The following is a 21,453-nucleotide window of genomic DNA, read 5'->3' as shown; positions in this document are numbered from 1 at the left end:
AAGGATCTCCGCAAACATAATTCCCGGCATCAAAATTAATAAAGTTGATGTAAGTACCAACAATGATAGTGCATTTTAGCCTCGTTTAATAAAAGTTGATTGGCCAGTCAACTATGGAATCTATGTCTATTAATCTTCATTGGACATTAGTCTGGACAATTCGCAGTCCAAATAAATATAATAATTAAATCGTCGGCATAAAAATTATATCTGCAATAACTGGGGATGCTCGCAAAAGCAAACAGATATAAACTGAAGAGCACAGGCCCAAGAACCTGAACTCCGACAGCAGGAATGGACTAGAATCATTCCACCAGTCCCTGACCATCTGTGTCCTGCCCGTGAGATACAATACAACCCATGATAACACCGAGTGAGAGAAGTGCATACCTTTGAGTTTTTTTATTAAAATATCATGATTCACTCTGTTAAAGGCCTTCGAAAAGTCAAACAAAATACAGACAGTGACTCTCCTCTGGTCTGCGGATCAGATCTGATATCATCAGTGTACTGATAAGACATGTTTGTCCAGTATACAGAACAGATTTGTCCGCATACAATTCTTTCCAGTATCTTCGACAGTGCAGGGAGAATTGAAATGGATCGATAATCATTAACTATTGTAGGATTTCTAATCTTCAGGATAGGACACACATAGACTTTCACTGAGCAAGAAAGACCCCATGCATTATTGAGTAGTTAAAATTGAGTATGTTCAATAGACAACGTAAGGCGCAACAAGTTTCAGCAGTTTAGGAGAAATATCAACCGCACAAGATCTCATCAAACCAAATGCTTTATTGATGTCCATCGGAGTAACATAATTCCAGTAAAATTTGTTATCGTCAAATTTGTCATCTCATACGAAGTCAATAGTACTTCGTCCGTCGGTCTGAGCAAAATGAGCATTTAGTTCATCCACTGAATGTTGAAACTGTGAACCATTACTTTTGGTCTTGACGAGACAAAGATACCTTAACCTGCTCCAGACTTTCCCAGTGAATTGAGAGATCTGAATTCCTGATTGCTTATGTGAGGTTCGAATCTGCGTCTAGTCTTCTGCTTGAGATGGTATACAGACCTCTTAACATTGGGTACCTGCATGAATTTCTAAATCTTTAAATCTTTTAAAAATTAATTATGGGCACTCAATAATATTTTTGGCGACTTCAATAGTGACATGCTTATCGACATATATGATAGTATGCAGTTGAATAACTTCGTCGACTCTAATTCATATTGTATAGCGTATCAGGCTCACTCTAGAGATTCAAGTACTCTGCTTGATCTCTGTATTGTTGGTGATAATACGAAGATCATTAGTTTTGGCCAGCATGGCATGGCCACTGAAGACTGACAAATAATAGTCACTTTTGGTCTTTTTCACCGCGATTTGCACTCTATTTCTGAGCAGCTTAAAGCTCTGATAGCTATTTCTATTATCCCTGCTGCACTCCTTCTGGCAAGGTCACGCTCTCGCATAGCTATCTTAAGCTCAGGAGTGATCCATGGGGCTGGAGCACTTTTATAATAAATCCTCCGCAACGGTGTATATCAGTTATAGCAAGTATGTTTTGAATTTAAAATGTCTACCTCCCGATCAATAGACTTTTCTTTAATCAACGTTGATCAGTCAAGGCTTTGTATTCCTAAAAGAAAGACTTCTTCGTTAAAAAATTTAAAATTTCGACACATGACAAATCGATCCGAGTATCCTGATACTATACCTGATGTATATAAGGTTGTGCGCCGAAAGAAATGCCATACCATGCTGGCCAAAACTAATGATCTTCGTATTATCATCAACAATACAGAAATCAAGCAGAGTACTTAAATCTCTAGAGTGATATAAATTTTCTATTATATATTCCTCATATTCATCATTTTCATCATATAACTTAATTATCGTTTTATATTTATCATTTTCATCATATAGCTTAATTATCGTTTTTAAACAACTTCTATCTGGTCACGTTATATGAAAATTAATAGACATTAATATTAGGTGTTGGAATTAATTCGTAGCATTTTACAAGTGATGGGAAGTACTTTCATTAATGTATTTTTTAATGCTCATGTGAAATAAATAACATTCTTTCATTAAAAAACGCTACGAATTAATTCCAACACCTAATAACATCCTATCATGTTTTTTAATTGTAAATTTCAGATTACTTTTATCTAAAATATTTAATAGAGTTTCTATACTTCTGTATCATTTTCGTCAGCTCAGATATCGTTTCCAATCAATTTCTATCTGACCATGTTCTATCAAAATTAATAATATTCTTTCGTGTTTTTGCTTTATAAATTTTAGAATCTGAAATTTAATCTTAAATTTTAGAATCTGAAATTTACGATTAAAAATTTACGATTAAATTTAAAGATATGATAGAATATTCATCATAAAAACGAACGTAGTTTATAAATCAAAATGTATGAAAGGAAGAGCATAAAAAACCACCGCACAAGATATAGTTTGTAATATTTAATTATCATTAATAAAAACATTAGACGTTTCGGCCATCTTCAGTAAATTCACAATATTCTTAAAACGCAGAGTTACATATAGCTGACATTAAATTCAACCGTCGTATGATATAATTATATATAAACGTGTTTTTTCAAAAGAAAATTAAAAACTCGAATAAAAGAACATAAGGCTGACATAAGAAGATCCACCTCTGAGATGTCAATGGTTTCACGTCACCAGTTGAATGAGATGCATGAATTGGATTGAGATAACATAAGAATTTTAGACACAGAACAATCATTAATGAAAAGAAGAATTTCTGAAATGATATACATTAAAGGCCAAATAAGTGGTATCAATAAGCAAAGTGACTCTGAAGGTTTGCCTGATGTTTATCTGCCTCTTCTTAAGAAAGATCTCTCTCACACTTAATAAATAATTCTAGAACTTTTTAAACTTTTGACTTATATATATAAATAGTGGTAACATATATGATATGACAAATAATAACACACAATGTCACGACAAATTTCCATCTATGTAAAGGATGTACTTGAGATTCATTATTTTTTTGCTGTAAAACAGGTAACGATTCTATTCTCACACATTTCGATTAGAAGATATTAATGATAGGTTAATTTGTTAAATTATAATCTGGAAATTCTTGTTCTATACTTTTCGTGATATGACAATTGGCGGTATAACATTGTTGTACGAGGTACCTTCATATGATGAAAGAACATGTTTATATATAATTATATCATACGACGGTTGAATTTAATGTCAACTATATGTAACTCTGCGTTTTAAGAATATTGTGAATTTACTGAAAATGGCCAGATTGTGGCCGAAACGTCTAATGTTTTTATTAATGTAATGATAATTCAATATCACAAACTATATCTTGTGCGATGGTTTTTTATGCTCTTCTTTTCATACGTTTTGATAGAATATTATTAATTTTATTATAACAAAAACACACGAATAAAATAACTGATTAAAACCGACATTTAAGTTGTATAACAAAAACGATACAGAAATAAAGAAAATATGTCACGTACTTTAAACGAGTTATCTGAAATTCAAAAATATGATAACATATTATTAATTTTAATACAACCAGATAGAAATAGATTCAAAACGGTATCTAAGCTATATGACGAAAACGATAGACAAATATAATAAAGTTATTTAACATAGCAGGTAAGTAATCTGAAATTTATGATTAAAAATATTATTTAAGCTATATAATAAAAACGATATAATGTTTATAAGAAACTAAATAATAAATAATATAATAAACTATATCTAATCCAGAATGTTTCTATATGTTAGAATAAGATAGATTTTATAGAAAAATTATCGTATTTTCTATAGTTGGCAACATAATGTGACATTTAAGTTATTAAATAATTAATTACTCAATGACTTAAATGAATAATTAATTATATAAAAACGGTGAAATATTTTTTTATAATCTACCTATTTAAACATATAGAGACATTTTCGGATTAAATTGTATAGATTCGCATAAATCATCCTGTCACTTATTTTATATTAAATCAAAAAATGTGATAAAGGAGCTTGTGTATACAGTTACTTATTCTATCGTTTAAATAAGATAAGATATAAAACGATATATTAACTGTACAGCTTTATTATGTATGTTGAAATCTGCAAAATAATTATTCAATGATCTGAAGAATGTCATTTTATATTGCCAACGATAGGATATAATAATTTTTCTATAACATCTATCTTATTCAAACATATAGGAAAATTTTTGGATTAAATTGTATAAGTTCATATAAACATCTTTTCGTTTATTTCTTATTAAATTAGATAATGCAGAGATCTAAGTGACACATTATATTGCCAACGATTGAGTACGATAATTTTTCTGTAATATCTGTCTTATTCAAACATGTAGAAGAAGCGTTTTCAGACTGAATTATAGATTCATATAAATATTCTTTCGTTTATTTCTTATTATTTCAGACAATGCAATGACCTATGTGACACATTATATCATTAACGATTCATAATAATGTTCTTTCAAGTAAAAAACCCTTTATTCTTAATTTTAATACAAAATCCACTTTATTAACACTAAAATTCAAAAATAATTTTTAGATGCGACTGGTCTTGTAGGACTCAATGGACTGACTCGCTTGGTCCAAGAGTTCTCTATTTAAGGCGTCGGAAAATCTTCTAGAAAATTCGAGAAATTTCGTCATATACCTTATCTTATTTCTAGAGTCTTTCTATTTTTATCCTAAGGGGCTTTTGTCCATAGATAAATGAACAAGAGTTACAAGAAGTGAAACATAAAGAAAAGAAAGAAAAAGATTATTTCTAACACTTCATTATCTTAAGGTTGAATTTTAAGGTAGATATATGGACAATGATTACACGATAGAATACGATAATTTTTCTATAATATCTGTCAAAATATATAGGAGTCTATTAGGATTAAATTGTATTGGTTCATATAAATATTCTTTCGTTATTTCTTATTAAATTAATGATAGGATCATATAGAGAAGCTTGTGATCTTCGATAAGTATTCTATCATTTATTTAATATAAGATATAAAACGATAGAAATTTAACTTTTCCATCTGTCGTGATTTTAATGTCCGATAGATACGATAGATTCTGATAAAAATTATATAGAATTTCTATCAGATTTCTATAAATTTCTATCGTATTTTATAAAATTTTTTAAGCAGGGAGCAATTTTTTATCTGATCCCATGCGTGTGTGCGTGCGTGCTTGCGTGCATGTGTGTGGCTGTGTGTGCGTGTGTATGCACGTGCGTATGACTAAAGTCTACAATGCTTTTCAGTTTATTTGCTTTTGTCTCTCATAAGAATTCAATCGATTAATTAAGATGATATAATGAATGTACCAAAAATAATAAAAGATGAAGTGTTAGGTACACTGAAAGAAAGAAATGACTGAATATAGCATTTTTAATTGGTTGCAGCAGTGTATTCCTGTGAATACATTATCATGGTCATCATATTTTCCTGCTCTCAGTATTACCCACAATCAACGCTGAGAACAGAAAAATATATTTCAACATTTTACCTCTTCTGGAGTCATACTATGAACCTTCAGATACAATGACTTTAGAAAGTATATAATTATGATTATAATTATAACAATAATCATAAATGTAATTATAATTAAAATTATATTTATTATAATTATTATTATATATTATAATAATTATTATATTTATTGTAAATAATATATATCATTATAACTATTTAAGTCAAATATATCAAAAACAAAGCCCTAAGGATAATAATGCGTATGTAGTGTACATCGTATTTTCGACGGAGGACATTTGACCGCTTATATCTTTGAAACTAGCCATACGATCAAGTTGTACCTATTAAGACATTTGTTTAGAATGACTAGAACTATAACATATCAAAAATTCAACCAATTCGACCGAAAGCACTTTTCATATAATTTGTGCGGGGTCTTTTGTGAAAATGTTTTCTTTAGCAAAGTCATTATATGCATTGAAAACCAAACTAAATTTGTTTGGAAAGAGAAGCATCAAAATTCGTTTGATACTTTAAAATAGATTTTGACTTCTTCGGTACTTGCGTTTCTTAAAACAGAGGGAGAATTTTTCCTTGATATGCATCAAATCAAAGAATTGGGGCGGTTCTTTCATAGAAACAGGACGATATGAAAAGGATCATTGCGTATTTCAGTCGAGTGTAAATAAAGCCGAAAGAAATTATTACGTCACGCGACGCGAACTTTTGGCTATAGTACAATCGGTAAAGACTTTTCACCATTATCCGTATAGATAAAAGTTTCTCATACGTACAGATCATGTTTCACTTAAATGGTTAATGTCTTTTAAAGATTTAAAATGTCAATTAGCGCGTTGAGTAAAAAGGTTACAGCAATTTTGAAGTGATTCATCATAAGGAATTATCCCATAAAAATGCTGATAAAAATGGGCTGTCAAGATGTCTGCGCAAAGGATCATTGTCATTATTGCGCTAATGTGAAGCTGAAGAACACTGAAAAACAAGAGAACTCTGTTGGACGGATAGTTTTAGTCGAAAAAAATTTTAAAGATGGGCAAAGAGAACAAATGGAAGATCCATGCATTTCTTTGTCTCTATCCAGAAAGGAGACGGGGAAGGAGCGTCCTTTGTGGCAAGAAATGTTGACTAAAGTTTATTAGTCCTACTGGGATTCTCTCAGTTAAAGATCCTTTTCAAGAGATAGGACTTTCCTAACTTGAAAAAAGTGGTTTTACAATTAATCGTACCTAAAATGCGCATTAGTCAAATCCTCGAAAAGGTGCATAATTCTCCTACTGGGAGACATTTTGGTACCAATAAGACCTTAGATAATGTACGAAGCAGTTTTACTGGACAACGTATAAGACGTAGAGAAGTGATATAAAACTTGCAAGTTATGTGTAGCAAATAGGGATCCGCCCGGAAAAGGGAAATCTCCTTTGCAGATATATAACATTAGTGCTCCATTCTTCGAAAGACTTCAGATGGACATACACCTCTACCAGAGACTTCTTTCAGAAATAAGTAATTACTAATTGTTGTTGATTGTTTTACTAAATGGGTAGAAGCTTTTCTTTTAAAGAATGTTAGATCCAAAACCATTGCGGAAATGTTCTTAAGTCAAATTATTTCCAAACATAGAGTTCCTCTAGAGATTCATACTGATCAAAAAAGAAACTTTGAGTCGAGAATCTTCCGCGAACTGTTGCGCATACTAGGAATTAAGAAGACAAGAACAATTGTTCTGCATCCACAATCAGATAGACAGGTGAAACGTCAACTTCGTACGATTTTAAATTATTTAGCAAAATTCTCTGAAAATCAAAAAGATTGGGACCGATGGATCTCACTGTACTTGTTGGCATATAAATCTTCCAAACACGAAAACACTGGGATGATCCCAGTAGAACTCTACTTTGCCCAGGATATTAGATTACCGATAGATTCGCTACATGGTAGTCCACCCAAAGCTGAGGAAACAGACTTTCTCGAAGGCTACTTAGACAAAAGCAAAAAGGAAACTAGAGGAGATTCACGAAAATGTAAAGAAACGGACAGACATTAAATCTTCTCAAACAAAGACCTGATACGATCAAAAGACCAGGTAGATCCATTTTGAAATCGTTCGGAAAATTAAGATCTTATGTTATAAAGTATAACCGTTAAACCGGCGTTAGAAAACTATCATCGTTAACGCCCGCGGAAGTAGATCATATCAGATCCGATTTACGGAACGAAACTCCAGATACTGATTATAAATCAGCTTCACTAAATACAATTGTTATCTATTTTATTATTAATTTGTGTGTGGTTCTTGCCACTTATCTTTCTCGTCCTCCGACAATTTCCCCGACATTTTTCCGACCCACCCCTGTTACCGTCGCGAATTAATTGTGAGCAACTACTTTAGCGCAGACAAAAATTATCGAAAGAGTAGCACGCTCTCTCATACCTAGCGCCCAACTTGTGGAAAGCTCTTATAGTTGTGAAAATATATCTAGCTGTCGCAAATTGATTCTTGATTTTTTATTAATAAGATCACATACACCTCAACTGCATTATAGTACACATCGAGTGAGATATCAGAACAATTTTTATTTTTCTCTTTTTATAAAAAACTCGCTCTGTACGAGCCTTCAGGAGCCTTTCCTGATTACGAATATCGCAATTAAAACGTGATCCATCCAGTATTTTTAGCCGTAATTTCGGTAAAAAATTCATCTTCGACTAAAGGTCTCCACGGGTCTCTCCTGTCGACCGAAAATTAACCTTTGCTGTGTGTAATAAACGCCTCTCTTTCTTTATTCAGTATACCACGCCTCATAAAATCAACATCTAACTAAAACTTATCCTACATAAATGAGCATTTTTTCAATGAATGTATGGACTTTCAAAATGACAACTGCATAGATTTTAAAGATGATCATTCAGAGTCAATTTTGGCCATTTTTACACTTCCTCTTTTTTTATGTGAAAAAAAGTACTATAAATAATATAAATATAAATTAATTTTCTATTATATTGCGCTCATAGAAATCACATCAAGGTTTATGTAATACATTAAATAAATATAAGATAATCGCACTAATACTGCGTTGATTCCCACAGTCATTATTATTTTTTATTGATAAAAATATAAACATTTAATTTGGCGCTTTGCTATGATGTTATGATTTTGTACATCCTAGTGGCTGTAATTCTTGCCGGAAACAAAAAATATTTTTAATTTTTATAAAATATCATCTTGAATAAACATAAAAAATAAAAAAAATATATATATATTAAAATTTTGTGCGACTTTGAAAAAAAAAGTTATGATTTTCACTAGGTAACAACCATTTGTTTATGCGAAAAAAATAGTTAATGTTGATTTTTATAATCATAATGGGGATTAAACCAGACGAAGTACAACGTTGTTGATGGTACATAAATGAAGATTTTATTCCTTTTTTCACTTTTTATTCCACAAAAACTTGAACATTTCGACTCATTTTGGAGACTTCCTCAGCAAATATATATTAGATATTCGTCACTCCTTTGTGTGTAAGGAATGAATCAGACAACAAATTGACAGATTTGATGTATTAAATCAGTTAAAATTAACTTTATCATAATTAGTGGATTTAACAAAATATATGTGATTTGATGTGATTCTGTTAATCAGAGCTCTTACATTTTGTTTATTTCTTTTTATCGTTTTATCGATCTTTTACATTTGTGACTCGTGATTATCTAGTGATATATTGTTTAGCTCAGCCCTCTCTTTTACATGTACATCCGCACTCGAGCTCAGCGCCGTTAGAGAGCCTACAATCAGAGTGACGCCATACGGATATCACTTGTGATTGGTCCGTTACATTTTAGCCATTCCCTTCAGTTTTTTAAACGAATTATTTTCTAAATTTTGAATTCATACTAAAAATGCTCAAAAATTGTGACAAATTAAAAAATGATAATAAATAAATATTGTATATAAAATAATAAAACTTTTACATATATTATTTATTATAAAATTTCATTTATTTTGTACTATTGCAATATTGTACATTTTGTAATATTGTACATTACTTTATACAAAACATTATTTATTGCACATTATTTGCGCTATTAAATGCGCCAGTTTATTATCCATTCTCTGTTCCTACATTTTAGGAGCAAAATGCATCTGTAATAATATAAAAGAAATCAAAAATTCAGAAAAATATTATATATATATATATATATATATATATATATATATATATACCATTTCATAAAATACTATATATTAAATATCGTAATTATCATATTATTTGATTTAGACTCACAATGCAATAATATATAATTGAAAAGATTACGACAAAAAAAGAAAGAATTAAATTCGAAACCAATGTGATAACTATACATATACTTAGTTAGTGTCAAGACATTACCGTGTCTTCAGATATTATGATTAATTTATGTATATTTTATGTTATATTTTTATTTTAATATTTTAAATACATTATTTATAAAGAATACATTATTTTACCTCACATACAGATGAATTTTCTGACGGTGTCAGAATTCAGTCAATTTTTATATTTGCCATTTATACTCTTTAACCAATTCATTCGGCGTTCTGTGTCTTTTGGAATTATTTTCATAACATATCCTTTTTTTAATGAATTGTTACAAAATGGTATTGTACATCCCTATTTCTAAAATAATTTCGATAATTTTATTTTTATCAATGTACCTTTACGTTCAATGCTGTTACACTTAACCCTAAAATTGATAGTCTGTTGGATAGACTGAGACCGTATATCTTTTTCTCGCAGAATTTCACTAAAATATGACGTTATCTCTCGTACAGGCGCCACTCTGATTACAGGCTCTCTAAGCGCCGTCATTTAACAGCGCCCTCTTTTTTCTTTTTCATTTTCGGCGATAGATATCTCATTGTTGTTCCCTTCCCTTTTTTTCACACTCACTTCCCGTTATAACCACAGCTACGCGTGTGATCTATAAATTCTCTCAGAAAAGAATCACTTTTTTATCTCTCGTTTTATCACTCTTTTATCTTCGCCTGATCACATATATTCCCAACAGGTTCTGGGTCCACTATGTGATCGGTAAACGAAAGTGTCTGTGAGAAAAGAAAATTTCCTTTTTCGACATCTCGATTAGCTCGAGATACAAAGCGTAGCAATGCCATTGCTTGCTTCCCGACGCTTCCCACGCCATTGAAACACAACTCTTTTTTCAGTGTACGTCTGTGTGTGAAAATTTGGATCACGATGACAGACATAATCGATTTAAGAAGTGTGACAAAATTTGACGGCATAAATTTTCAACTGTGGAAGTTTTAAATAAAGACCATTCTGATGGCAAGCGGCCTCAAGGACATCGTGGACGGAAAAATGCCGAAACTCGAAGTCACAGCAGAAAACTACACACCATGGAATGCCAAAAATGCTAAGACGATATGCATTTTATCATCCGCAGTAGAATATTCGCAACTCGAATATTTAACCTGTGAGAGTGCGATCAAGATGTGGACCAAATTAAGCTCCATTCATGAGCAGAGAAGTACTGCCAATAAATTAACTTTAATGACAAAATTTCATGGATACAAGATGGACTCGAGTGATTCAGTCGCACAACACGTCGCGAAAATCGAAAATTTGGCCAGATATTTAAAAGGCATTGGCGAAGAACTCTCTGACATCATGATCATAGCAAAAATGCTTGGAATTTTACCGTCAAAATTCAATCCACTCATCACCACAGCGTCAACGAGGCTGACCAAACAAAAGATAATCTAATTTAGCGCCTTATCACAGAAGAATATCGTTTGATCAACTTTGAAGAAACTTCGAACGCAACATTAGCCGCAGATTAAGATTGACAAAAAGGATGGCGGCACGAATGCTAGAAAATCGATAAAGAAGGAACAAAAACAGCAAAGCGCGATAGGTGAGAAACCATTTGCAATTATTGCCACAAAAGAGGTCCGTCGAGAAACGATGCTACAAGAAACGAGACGCCATACGAAACAAGAAAGAAGCCAACAGTTCGACAAAAGAAAATGACTCGGAAGACTTTGGTGCTTTTGTGATATCCAAGTATAAACCTGCGTCACGTATATTAAAGAGCGATCTAAATGAGATATGGATTTTAGATAGTGGTGCTTCAAAGTACATGTGTTTCCGTCGCGAATGGTTTAGAGATCGAGACGTCGCGAATCTGTAAGTATTGGAGACAATTCAACGTGCGAGGTAAAAGGACGCGGCATAATTGATATTAAAATGTATGTTTGCGGCAAATGGCTCGACGATCGACTAGATGACGTATTGTTCGTTTTTGCGTAAGAACCTCTTTTCAACCGTCTACACTTCGAAAGATTACGCCCTAAAATTTGAGCGAAATAACATAAACATTTATCGCGGTAACTCGGTGATGGCCTGCGGGATCAGACAAAGCAATAATCTATTTCGATTACTAATCAAAATCAAAGAAGTTGATGAGGCAAACGCGGCCTCAGTCAATAATTTAAAAACGTGGCATGAACATCTAGGACGCATAAATTGTCAATCTCTTTACAAAATAACAAAAAAGAATATAGTTAACAGCGTTTCACTGTCCAATAACGATAAATTTTTCTGCAAAAGCTATCAGTTCGGAAAACAGCATCGTTTGTCTTTTAAATCTAAAGGAAAAATCGAATGCGATAGAAAAATAGACGAATTTATTCACACTGTGCGGTCCAATGTCCAAAGAATCCGTTGGAGGTTCAAAATATTTCTTACTTGTTAAGGATAAATCTAATTTCTGTTGCGTATATTTTCTAAAGTATAAAAGCGAGACCTTCGAAAAATTTAAAGAATTTGAAAATTTGGTTTTTAATAAGTTTGGCACACGGATAAAAACAGTCAGAGCCGATAATGGGACTGAATTCTATTATAAATAAAACACCAGTGTTCAGTGTTCAGGAAAATCACATATTTTAACAAGCACTCCAGAAAAGAATAAAATAGAGGAAACAGAACGACAGAAACATTTGTAAAAATTAGGATTGCACTTTAATAAGAAGCGGGCAACATCATCGAAGGAAAGTAAAAAGGCTTCCATATCTAAAAGTTTTGAAAATTTAAGTTTAAAATTAAATTAATCAAATGAGTATTCTTTTTTAGTAAATGACGTCTGTAATTTACATTTCACCGATGAAGATCAACAAATGTTTTTAACATCAAATAATGAATTAAACTAGAGAATTTAAATCCAGGTGATTTCGTATTAGTGAAACATTCATCACAAAAGACAAATTCGTCCTATACAGTGAGAAGAATCGAAAACAAACGTTCTCACTTTTTTACTGTCAACTTTCTTAAAAACAAACGAAATTTAACAAATTTTTCTTTCCTAAAAACTAACTAAGAAAAAATAAGTGGTCTGTCAATAAAATTGATATAATCGCCAAGTTATCATCACAATTAAAATTGGAAAACTTCGAGAACTACATCAATGCGTTTGATTTCGATTTTTCACATTTTCAGTTACATTAGCGGATACATTAATTTTTTCAAGAATTTTTGATTGATTGTTCTTTCAACTTAATTTATTTTATTGCTTTTTTATAAGAGTTTTTTTCTAAGAAAGAGTTATAAGAGTTAAGAGAGATAATGTATTTAATAAAACCTAAATTTTTATAATTTAAGAGTTTATTAATATTGTTTCGAATTTTATTTTGATTAACATAATCATTAAACTTTTTTTAAGAGTTTTTAACTTTTATTTTTGTACCTTTATATTTAAAAAAAAATGTACTCTTATTTGTATAAATAAATTAGTATATAAGAAACGTCTAATTTTTCATTTTTATAACGCGTTCAAAACTGTCCCAGAGTAATTCAAAACTGCCCCCTTCCTTTCCCCTCCCCAAGGAAGTACTTTTGAACATAGTGTGCTTTTTTAAAATATAAATAAAATACATATTGTCATGATTTGTTTCAATGTGATTTATTATTGTACCTCAATATCTGTAGTAACTACTATTACAATAAAAATCCAAATAATTTCATTATATAATTTTTGAGCCTAAGAAGAAAAACTGTTCGAAGCTACGTCTCCCCTATCAGATTTGGTTCTTGAATACGTATAATGCTCGAAGCTAATCTATTATTTTAAGGACATACAATAATCCTTCAGCTTCCTAGTGGAATTCATTTTGAGTAGTTTGAGCCAAGCTATTCAGGTCTCTCTCGTACTACTAACAAGAGAACCGATTCTCATCGATTTTAATGAGTTTTGAATATATTGTAGATCACAAAAAAGTATTGGACCCTTATTTTTTTGTTTGTGCTTATTTCGAAGTTTAGGGGGTGAAATACTCCCTCAAAGAAAAATCGTTTTTTTTTTCTTTCGAATATCATCGAAACTATAAAAAATAGAAAAAAAATTTCCAAAATGAAAACTGAATGACTTTAAAACTACAATTAAAAAAAATTTTTTTTATTATTTATTATGCACGCCGTATATACACATAAGTACCTGTATATATAAGCGCTGAATTTATATTAAAAGATTTCGAATTTCGCTCTAAAATTTTAAAAACATATTTTCTCGACGAATTGTACTATCAATTTATGAAAAAAAAAATTAATTTTTTTTTACCCTCTAATGTAGGAGATCCCCTTAAAGAAGAAAATACCATAAGATTTATTGAAACTGAGATCTAAGAATATACGTGGACGTGTCAATGGACATATATCGCTCCAGATTCAGCTGATTAAACCTACTGCTAAATGTCTTCATCCGGGATACGCAATTGGGAGTTAAAAATTTTTTTTATTTCTTACGTTTTTTTCCCCTAACTTCATAAGGTATCTAATCTACATTGTGATAAGCTATTTTATTCTGTGTATTAATATTTGCAAAGTAAACAATTTCAAGCCATTCACTCTAGCAATATGTTAACAATACAAAGCAGTGAATGTTTGAGATCGGTAATTCGAAAGGAAAGCAAGAATTCTTTCAGTCGATCGACATTAATTGTCATTGAACGCATGCACAAATTGAGCTCGTGATTTCATCTCAAACATGATTTTAATCCTCGTTAAAATCATCAAATTCGTCGTTCTTTGTTCTTTTTAAAAACAATTCGTTACACGCAAACAAGTTGTCGTTACCGGCAACGGACAATCGAAGGTTCTAGAACAATTCAATTCGCGCACGCGAGCGCCGCGCTCCGACGAATACGTCACGCGCTGTCACCAATCCCACGCACGGATTTTCTGTCGCGCATGACTGTTACGTTGAACGTCGCTAGAAAAGAATCCAAAGCGCCAATCAATTTTGTACACCTAATGCCACGTAATAATTACGATTGTGGCAAATTTTTATTGGATTTTTCCCAAAAGGGAAAGCTCAGGCCGAAAGCAATAAATGCTTCGATCTCGCCGTCCTCCTTCTTACTTCCAAAAAGTTCTTAGAGTTCTTAGAGTCGTAATCTCGCTTCGTAAAATCGCCGTGCTAACCGTTTAGTGAAATCGCTATAAACCGAAACTTTCGAGAAGTGTCGAGAAAAATCGCCGAGATTTTCCATCACCGCGATTCCAAACTCAATTTGGAAAAGGTGACCGCTTTTAATATTCTGTTAATCTAATCTTTAATTAATTATATCTTTTGACTTTGTAACTGAATATATTAAAGAAATTCTTTTGTTAAATTACAAAGAAACTGAGTTGATTTTACTGTCGTGCATCATACCAGCCGTGCGCCGAACTCTCACTCGAATTTTTCCGCGCGGTGCGCTCTCGCACAATATAGCAATACATTAACATTTGCCAATATTGTACGCAATAGGTTGTTACCATCCCGATAAAATCTTCTTATTCTTTATCATAGATATACGATTTATACCTTACTTTTTATCTTATCGCTAGGTTAATATTTCCCAATTTTATCTTTATTTCAAAACTGAAAATTCCTTTTCTCTTTTATAAGAGGGTACATTCAATTTCTGTATTTAAACATTCAAACTAGCAGATAGATCACGTTATATACTTTTATGCGTTATACAAATTATCTACAGATTATTCTAAAGAATGTCTAAGAATATCACATCTTTCTCAAAGAAGCCCTCCTATAAAATAACAAATATAAAAGCGTACATTAACATTAATAATATGTATAATATTATATTAGCGTTTAATGATTAAGTAATTAGCAGTAAAATAGAAATCTTCCTGAATGCGAGAACGAGTATCTTTTTTTTCCTTTTTCTTTTTCTAATAAAGTTAAATTAATTTTAAACATATGAATGTAGTGGATTCGCCACGCATAAAGGATATTAAGGAAAACCGAATTTTTATTACTACAAATTGTTAAAACTCAACTATTACTTATTAAGAATAAACTGTAGAGTGGGGAGTAGGGCTTACGCGGAGCCTTGCTGCCTTATCTCAAGGAAAGCGCGAGTATAGGTTCTACTAAATTTTGAGGAGTGTCGATTGGTTCTGAAAGAACATTCCCACACTCATTTTCAGAATATAAAAGGAGCTGTCAAAGACAGAAACGTTCGTTCGTCAGTCCATCAGTCAGTCGGTCAGTCAGTTACTTACTCTCTCTTACAGTCAGTTAGTTACAGTTACAGTTATACAATCAAGGTGAGAACTATCTTCATGCTTCATCAGAACCTCACTTTTCTTTTTCGTATTGTTTTACTTATAGCATTTACTTATTTTAATAAACGAAAATATTGAATCGAATCTATCAACGGAATCTCTAAATCTCTAATCTTCGGTTACATACAAGTACATATACATATATGAATATCTGAGGAATTGTTGCGACTGTCGCTGCCAATAGCGTGGCCCCCGTTTATGACGGTTCTTCGGAATTATTATTATAATTCCTTTTTTGCATTACCTCCATGCCTACCAAAGGCGGACGAAGACAAAGAGAAAAGAGATTAAGGTTCCAAATTAAATCAGCCCTTATTTCAAATCAAGATCCTGTCCCCTATTTCCAAAAACTTGCGCAATTGCTAGATCAAGACAAACTGGTAGACTCATCCCGCGAATCTGTCTACACTCTAAGTAAATTGGAGATCAACTTCATGTTTCCTAATTACAAAAATATTCTAAAGTCCGATCCACGTAGATTCGCCTATAAACTTCGCGATCTTTTTGGCACCGGATTCAAGATTACCCTTCCTATAAATTATTCGGTACTTCCCAGTGTACCGCATCCTTAACCGCACAACTTAATCTCCGATCCCCGAGTAAATTATTTAAACAATGACAACATTGACTCAAAAAACAGAGAAAATCTCAACATTAGTCTTAACAAGGTAATACATAGGAAAACAATACAATAGCAATGCCAACAATAAAGTATGTTGTATTGCCATAATTAGCAATCACTGTACATTTTTTTAGTAATGATTGACCTTTCGGAGTCTGATAATAGCTAATAAATGTATGATAAAATAATGCCAATCAAATGTTTGGTTAATATAACCAAAAATAATGTCGTTTTTACAAATATTTAATAAGTATTACCAAACTGTTATCATTTGGTATTACTTACTAAATATTTGTAAAATTACTTCTAATAAAATGTTTCATATATTATATATATATTTCAATATTTTATTTCTGCATAATTTCTTATAAAAAAATTCTTATGTTTATATTACTTTCAAGGATGCTCATATTATTCTACCCAGAGGATAATATGAGCACCAACATTAAAAGAATCAACTAAAATACGTAAAATATCAACAAATCTATCAAATATGCACTTTTAATTTTTTAATGTCAAAATGTTTCCTTAAAGTGCTCACAATACTTTATCCTATATTAATTATTTTTTATGTCAAAATCGGAATCAGTGATTCAAAAAAAGCTCTTTGCAATCAACTATTATGCGTATTAGACAATTTTAAAATTCAAATCTGCCATTTTTAAATTCTTAATTCTGAGATCAGAATCATATTCAGCCTAAAAAATTTATAAATTCAGGTTTTCGTAATGATATTATCTTTCACTTTTGGCCACTTTTTCAGCGATCGATCCCACTGTGAACTGATTTGATAATAAAGAAAAAAGTTTGAAAATTTGTTTGTTTTAGATTTAACACTCTGTATCTTCTAAACGAATTAACTAAATTTGAAAAATAAAACATAGGAAATAAAAATACTAAATAAACATAGAAATGTAGAAAATTGAAAACTTTCCTAATGATGTATCATTCGATCCCTCTTCCCATTTGAAATCTTTTAGGGATTGGCGCCCCCATTTATATATATGGGGTAAGTTTTGGTTTGACTTTGAAGTTGAAGGTAAGAATTATACGTCAAAAGATGTCCCCTTTTCAATATATATATCGACTTATTTTTGCGTTTTTTCAAAAAATCATTTTTATAACAGTTATTCAGTCTGTTTCGTTTTCGATGGGTCAACCTGTATGTGTATAATATTTCAATTATAAATTGTCTATCAAGATTTTATTCTTCATCTTTCAATTCTTTCTAACAACATATTAACATAAAGGGAAGGATTAAAAAGTATCGCAAATAATAAGAAGAATAACATTAGATAAACTTATTGTCATAAATAATAAAAAATTACTGTACATTTATTGGACTCACGGTGGCTTGCTTCTTTTTATTGCACTGTTTTGCTTGAATTTCCCTCAATTCGTTTCTTGCGTTGCTTGATTCATGTTCTATGGACAAAGAATGACCAGAAGGGGAAGAACCTACAAAAAAATGTAATATCAGAAACATAATACAAAATGATCCATCATGATTACTTGAAATATTATCTTGAATAATAATTACTTTTTCGAAAATAATTGTCTAGTTTTTAAAAGACTGACAAAATAATATTAAAAAAGGCCTTTAAATCTGTTTTTTGGAAGTAGATTTCATAAGTTTTTTTTTTCTTTTTACGGCTCTTGCCTACAGTTATTGCAGCTGTTTTGGATTGTGACATCAGAAGCAAGAAAAATACATTTAGAAAATTCTTACAAACCATATTAAAATGTATTTTTTAATAAAACAACATTTATAATCAAAAATAGATTTATCAAATACGTATTCGAAAACTCTCTTTGTGTTTCAGTAATCAATAAATAACCATACAGGTGACTAGGGGGAGTGCAAGATAGCAAAGTGACACGTGTAATTGAAAAATCTTAGATTAGACAGAAAAAGACATAGAATATCAAAGGGCCAAAGGATAGACATGTGAAAACAGAAAAAATGAGAAGCCAAGAAGAATAAAGATGTAAAAAGCAAGAAGGAAATTAAAGGAAAAGAGGTTAAGTAAAACACAGTATAAAAAAATAAGGTTAAGTCGGAATTTTACCAAATGCGAAGATAAAAAGGTAGAGACGAAAAAAGAAGGATCGCAAGATGTTCGGAATTATCATTAATATCTACTGATAAAGCAAAATCGATAAGACAGGAATTAACTGATCGATACACACTGGAAAATTAATGGATAATCTAGAAAATGATAAATGTAATGTGAATAGAAGAATATAGAGGAAGAAGGAGAAAAAAGAAGTAAAAAAGATAAAATAATCTTGAATCTTTTAATTGCAAAGTTAGAAGCGAGGGAACATCAAGGAAGAAATGAAGTTGAAGATAGAATAGAAATAGAAAGTGAATTCTTAGGAAAATTTGGAAGTCACAAAGAAGATCACCTATAAAAAGAGGAAAATCCTACAAGGAAAAAGAAGCATCATCAAAAGAGAATATAAAAACATGACACGAAATTGATAAGAGATTATAAGAGATGTAAAAGAAGAGTTGAGAAATACAAAAGAAGAAACAAAGAACTCAAAGTCGACTAAAGAATGAAAAAGGAGTGAAGGGAAGAATTACGGAGGTGGAGAAAATAAAAAATTTGTTGATGAAGATGGAATAGAGAAAAAATTATGGGAAAAAATAAAAAATTAGAAACAGCAGAAGAGAGAAAAAAGAAAAAAAGAACATTATAATAAAAAGCTAAGAAATAACAAAAAGAAATACGCTGGAGACGGCAGTGGAAGATGAACGAATGTGGAGATGACCATAAAAAAACGTTCTGGATGAGAAGAAGAACAAAATAATAACAACAAAAACAGCAAAGCTTGAAAATAAGGAGCAAGAGAGAGAGAGGAATAATAATAAAGAAAAAGAACTTGAAAGGTAAAAACGTATTTATGGATAACAATCTAACCTGGAAAGAGAGACAAACATAGAAAGAGATATTACACATGATAACGAAAGTTGAAAAAAGCAAAAGAATTGAGATGAAGATTGATTACAAAAAAACTGCAAGTTAATAAGAGGAAATTCGGCAGAGAGAGAAAAGCTTAAAAAAACAAAATTTTTAGAGCAAACACAGCTCTATAAGCCCAAAAGAGCTTACAGAACGAAAGTAAAGTAGAAAAAACAAAGACGGAAAGAGTAAAAGTAAGGAGAGTAATCATAGGAAAAAACAAATTAAATAGTAATACCAGGTGTACAAGTATGAAGTGCGGATTTGAGACAACAGATGGTGCACCAATGTAGTGTGTAGTATAAAAATTTAACGTATGCCATTTGGTTGTGCCATCAACAAGTGTCAAACGCGCATAAGTGATAAATTAAAAAAGTGTTTGCATAATATTATTGTTTTGCTGTGTTCAATATGTCGAAATTTGTGCCAAATAAAGAGCATTCGCGGACAGCATTAATTTTTTGTTTTCATTTGAAGAAAACTGCTGCTGAATCATATCGATTACTTCGAGAAGCTTATGATGAACATGCTCCATCGTAAGATACGTGTGAACGATGGTTTCGGCGTTTCAAAAGTGGTGATTTCGATGTTGCAGACAAGGAAAACGGAAAACCGTCAAAAAGATACGAAGATGTAGAATTGCGAGCATTGTTGGACGAAGACGATTCACAAACACAAAAACAACTCGCAGAGCAATTAAGCGTTAGTCAACAAGCTGTTTCCAATCGCCTACGAGAGATGGGAAAGATTCAGAAGGTCGGCAGATGGATACCACATGAGTTGAACGAGAGGCAGATGGAGAGGCGCAAAAACACATGTGAAATTTTGCTCGAACGATACAAAAGAAAGTCGTTCTTGCATCATATCGTTACTGGGGATGAAAAGTGAATATATTTTGAGAATCCCAAGCGCAAAAAATCATGGGTAGACCCCAGGCGCACCATCAATCGCAAGACCGAATCCCTTTGGCAGGAAGACGATGCTCTGTGTTTGATGGGACCAGAAGGGTGTGGTCTATTATGAGCTGCTAAAACCTGCTGAAACGGTTAATACCAAACGCTACAAACAACAATTGGTCGATTTGAACTGTTCGCTACTCGAAAAACGACCAGAATATCGAAAAAGGCAACACAAGATCATTTTTTGCCATGACAATGCTCTATCACATACGGCAAAACCGGTTCGCGACACGTTGGAAGCACTCAGCTGGGAAGTGCTAGCCTATGCGGCTTATTCACCAGAGCTTGGCTCCTTCCGATTACCACTTGTTTGCATCGATGGGTCACGCACTTGCTAAGCAGCGCTTTGGTTCGTACGAAAATGAAAAAATGGCTCGATGAATGGTTCGCGGCAAAAGGGGAAAATTTTTACTAGCGTGGTATCCACAAATTACCCGAAAGATGGGAAAAATGTATAACTAGCAATGGAGCATACTTTGAATAAACCACTTTTTATCATTATTTCGAATTTAACGTATTTTTTTTGAAAAAAATCCGCATTTCATACTTGTACACCTGGTATTAGGTGTACAATTTTGTTTCCGCCGTTTTTTTTCCGAAATTCGAAACTTTATTGTAACTGGTTATACATTTAGGATTCAAATTATTGTCCATCGCTGGCCACTACTTTCTCCCATCTTTCGAGTAGCGTACGAATCCCGCATCGAAAAAACTGGTCATCTTTTG

At 31.8% G+C, this 21,453-nt stretch overlaps 1 protein-coding gene across 11 annotated transcripts in view; it reads right to left on the bottom strand.

Annotated features, from left to right (window-relative positions):
• Ack-like (activated Cdc42 kinase-like) overlaps positions 1–21,453 on the bottom strand; it is a 343,307-nt gene that overhangs the window by 123,908 nt on the left and 197,946 nt on the right. For 10 of the 11 annotated variants that reach the window (XM_087407584.1, XM_087407581.1, XM_087407583.1 and 7 more), the window contains one exon: positions 18,133–18,257. In XM_087407584.1, the coding sequence (XP_087263710.1) occupies positions 18,133–18,257 (125 nt within the window). The remainder of the gene's footprint in view (positions 1–18,132; positions 18,258–21,453) is intronic. The other variant, XM_087407578.1, reaches the window with a different exon arrangement.

This window comes from Acromyrmex echinatior, chromosome 7, assembly GCF_024713525.1.
Source record: "Acromyrmex echinatior isolate Ae372 chromosome 7, ASM2471352v2, whole genome shotgun sequence".
Lineage (NCBI taxonomy): Eukaryota > Metazoa > Arthropoda > Insecta > Hymenoptera > Formicidae > Acromyrmex > Acromyrmex echinatior.
This window is presented reverse-complemented; position numbering and strand designations above follow the sequence as displayed.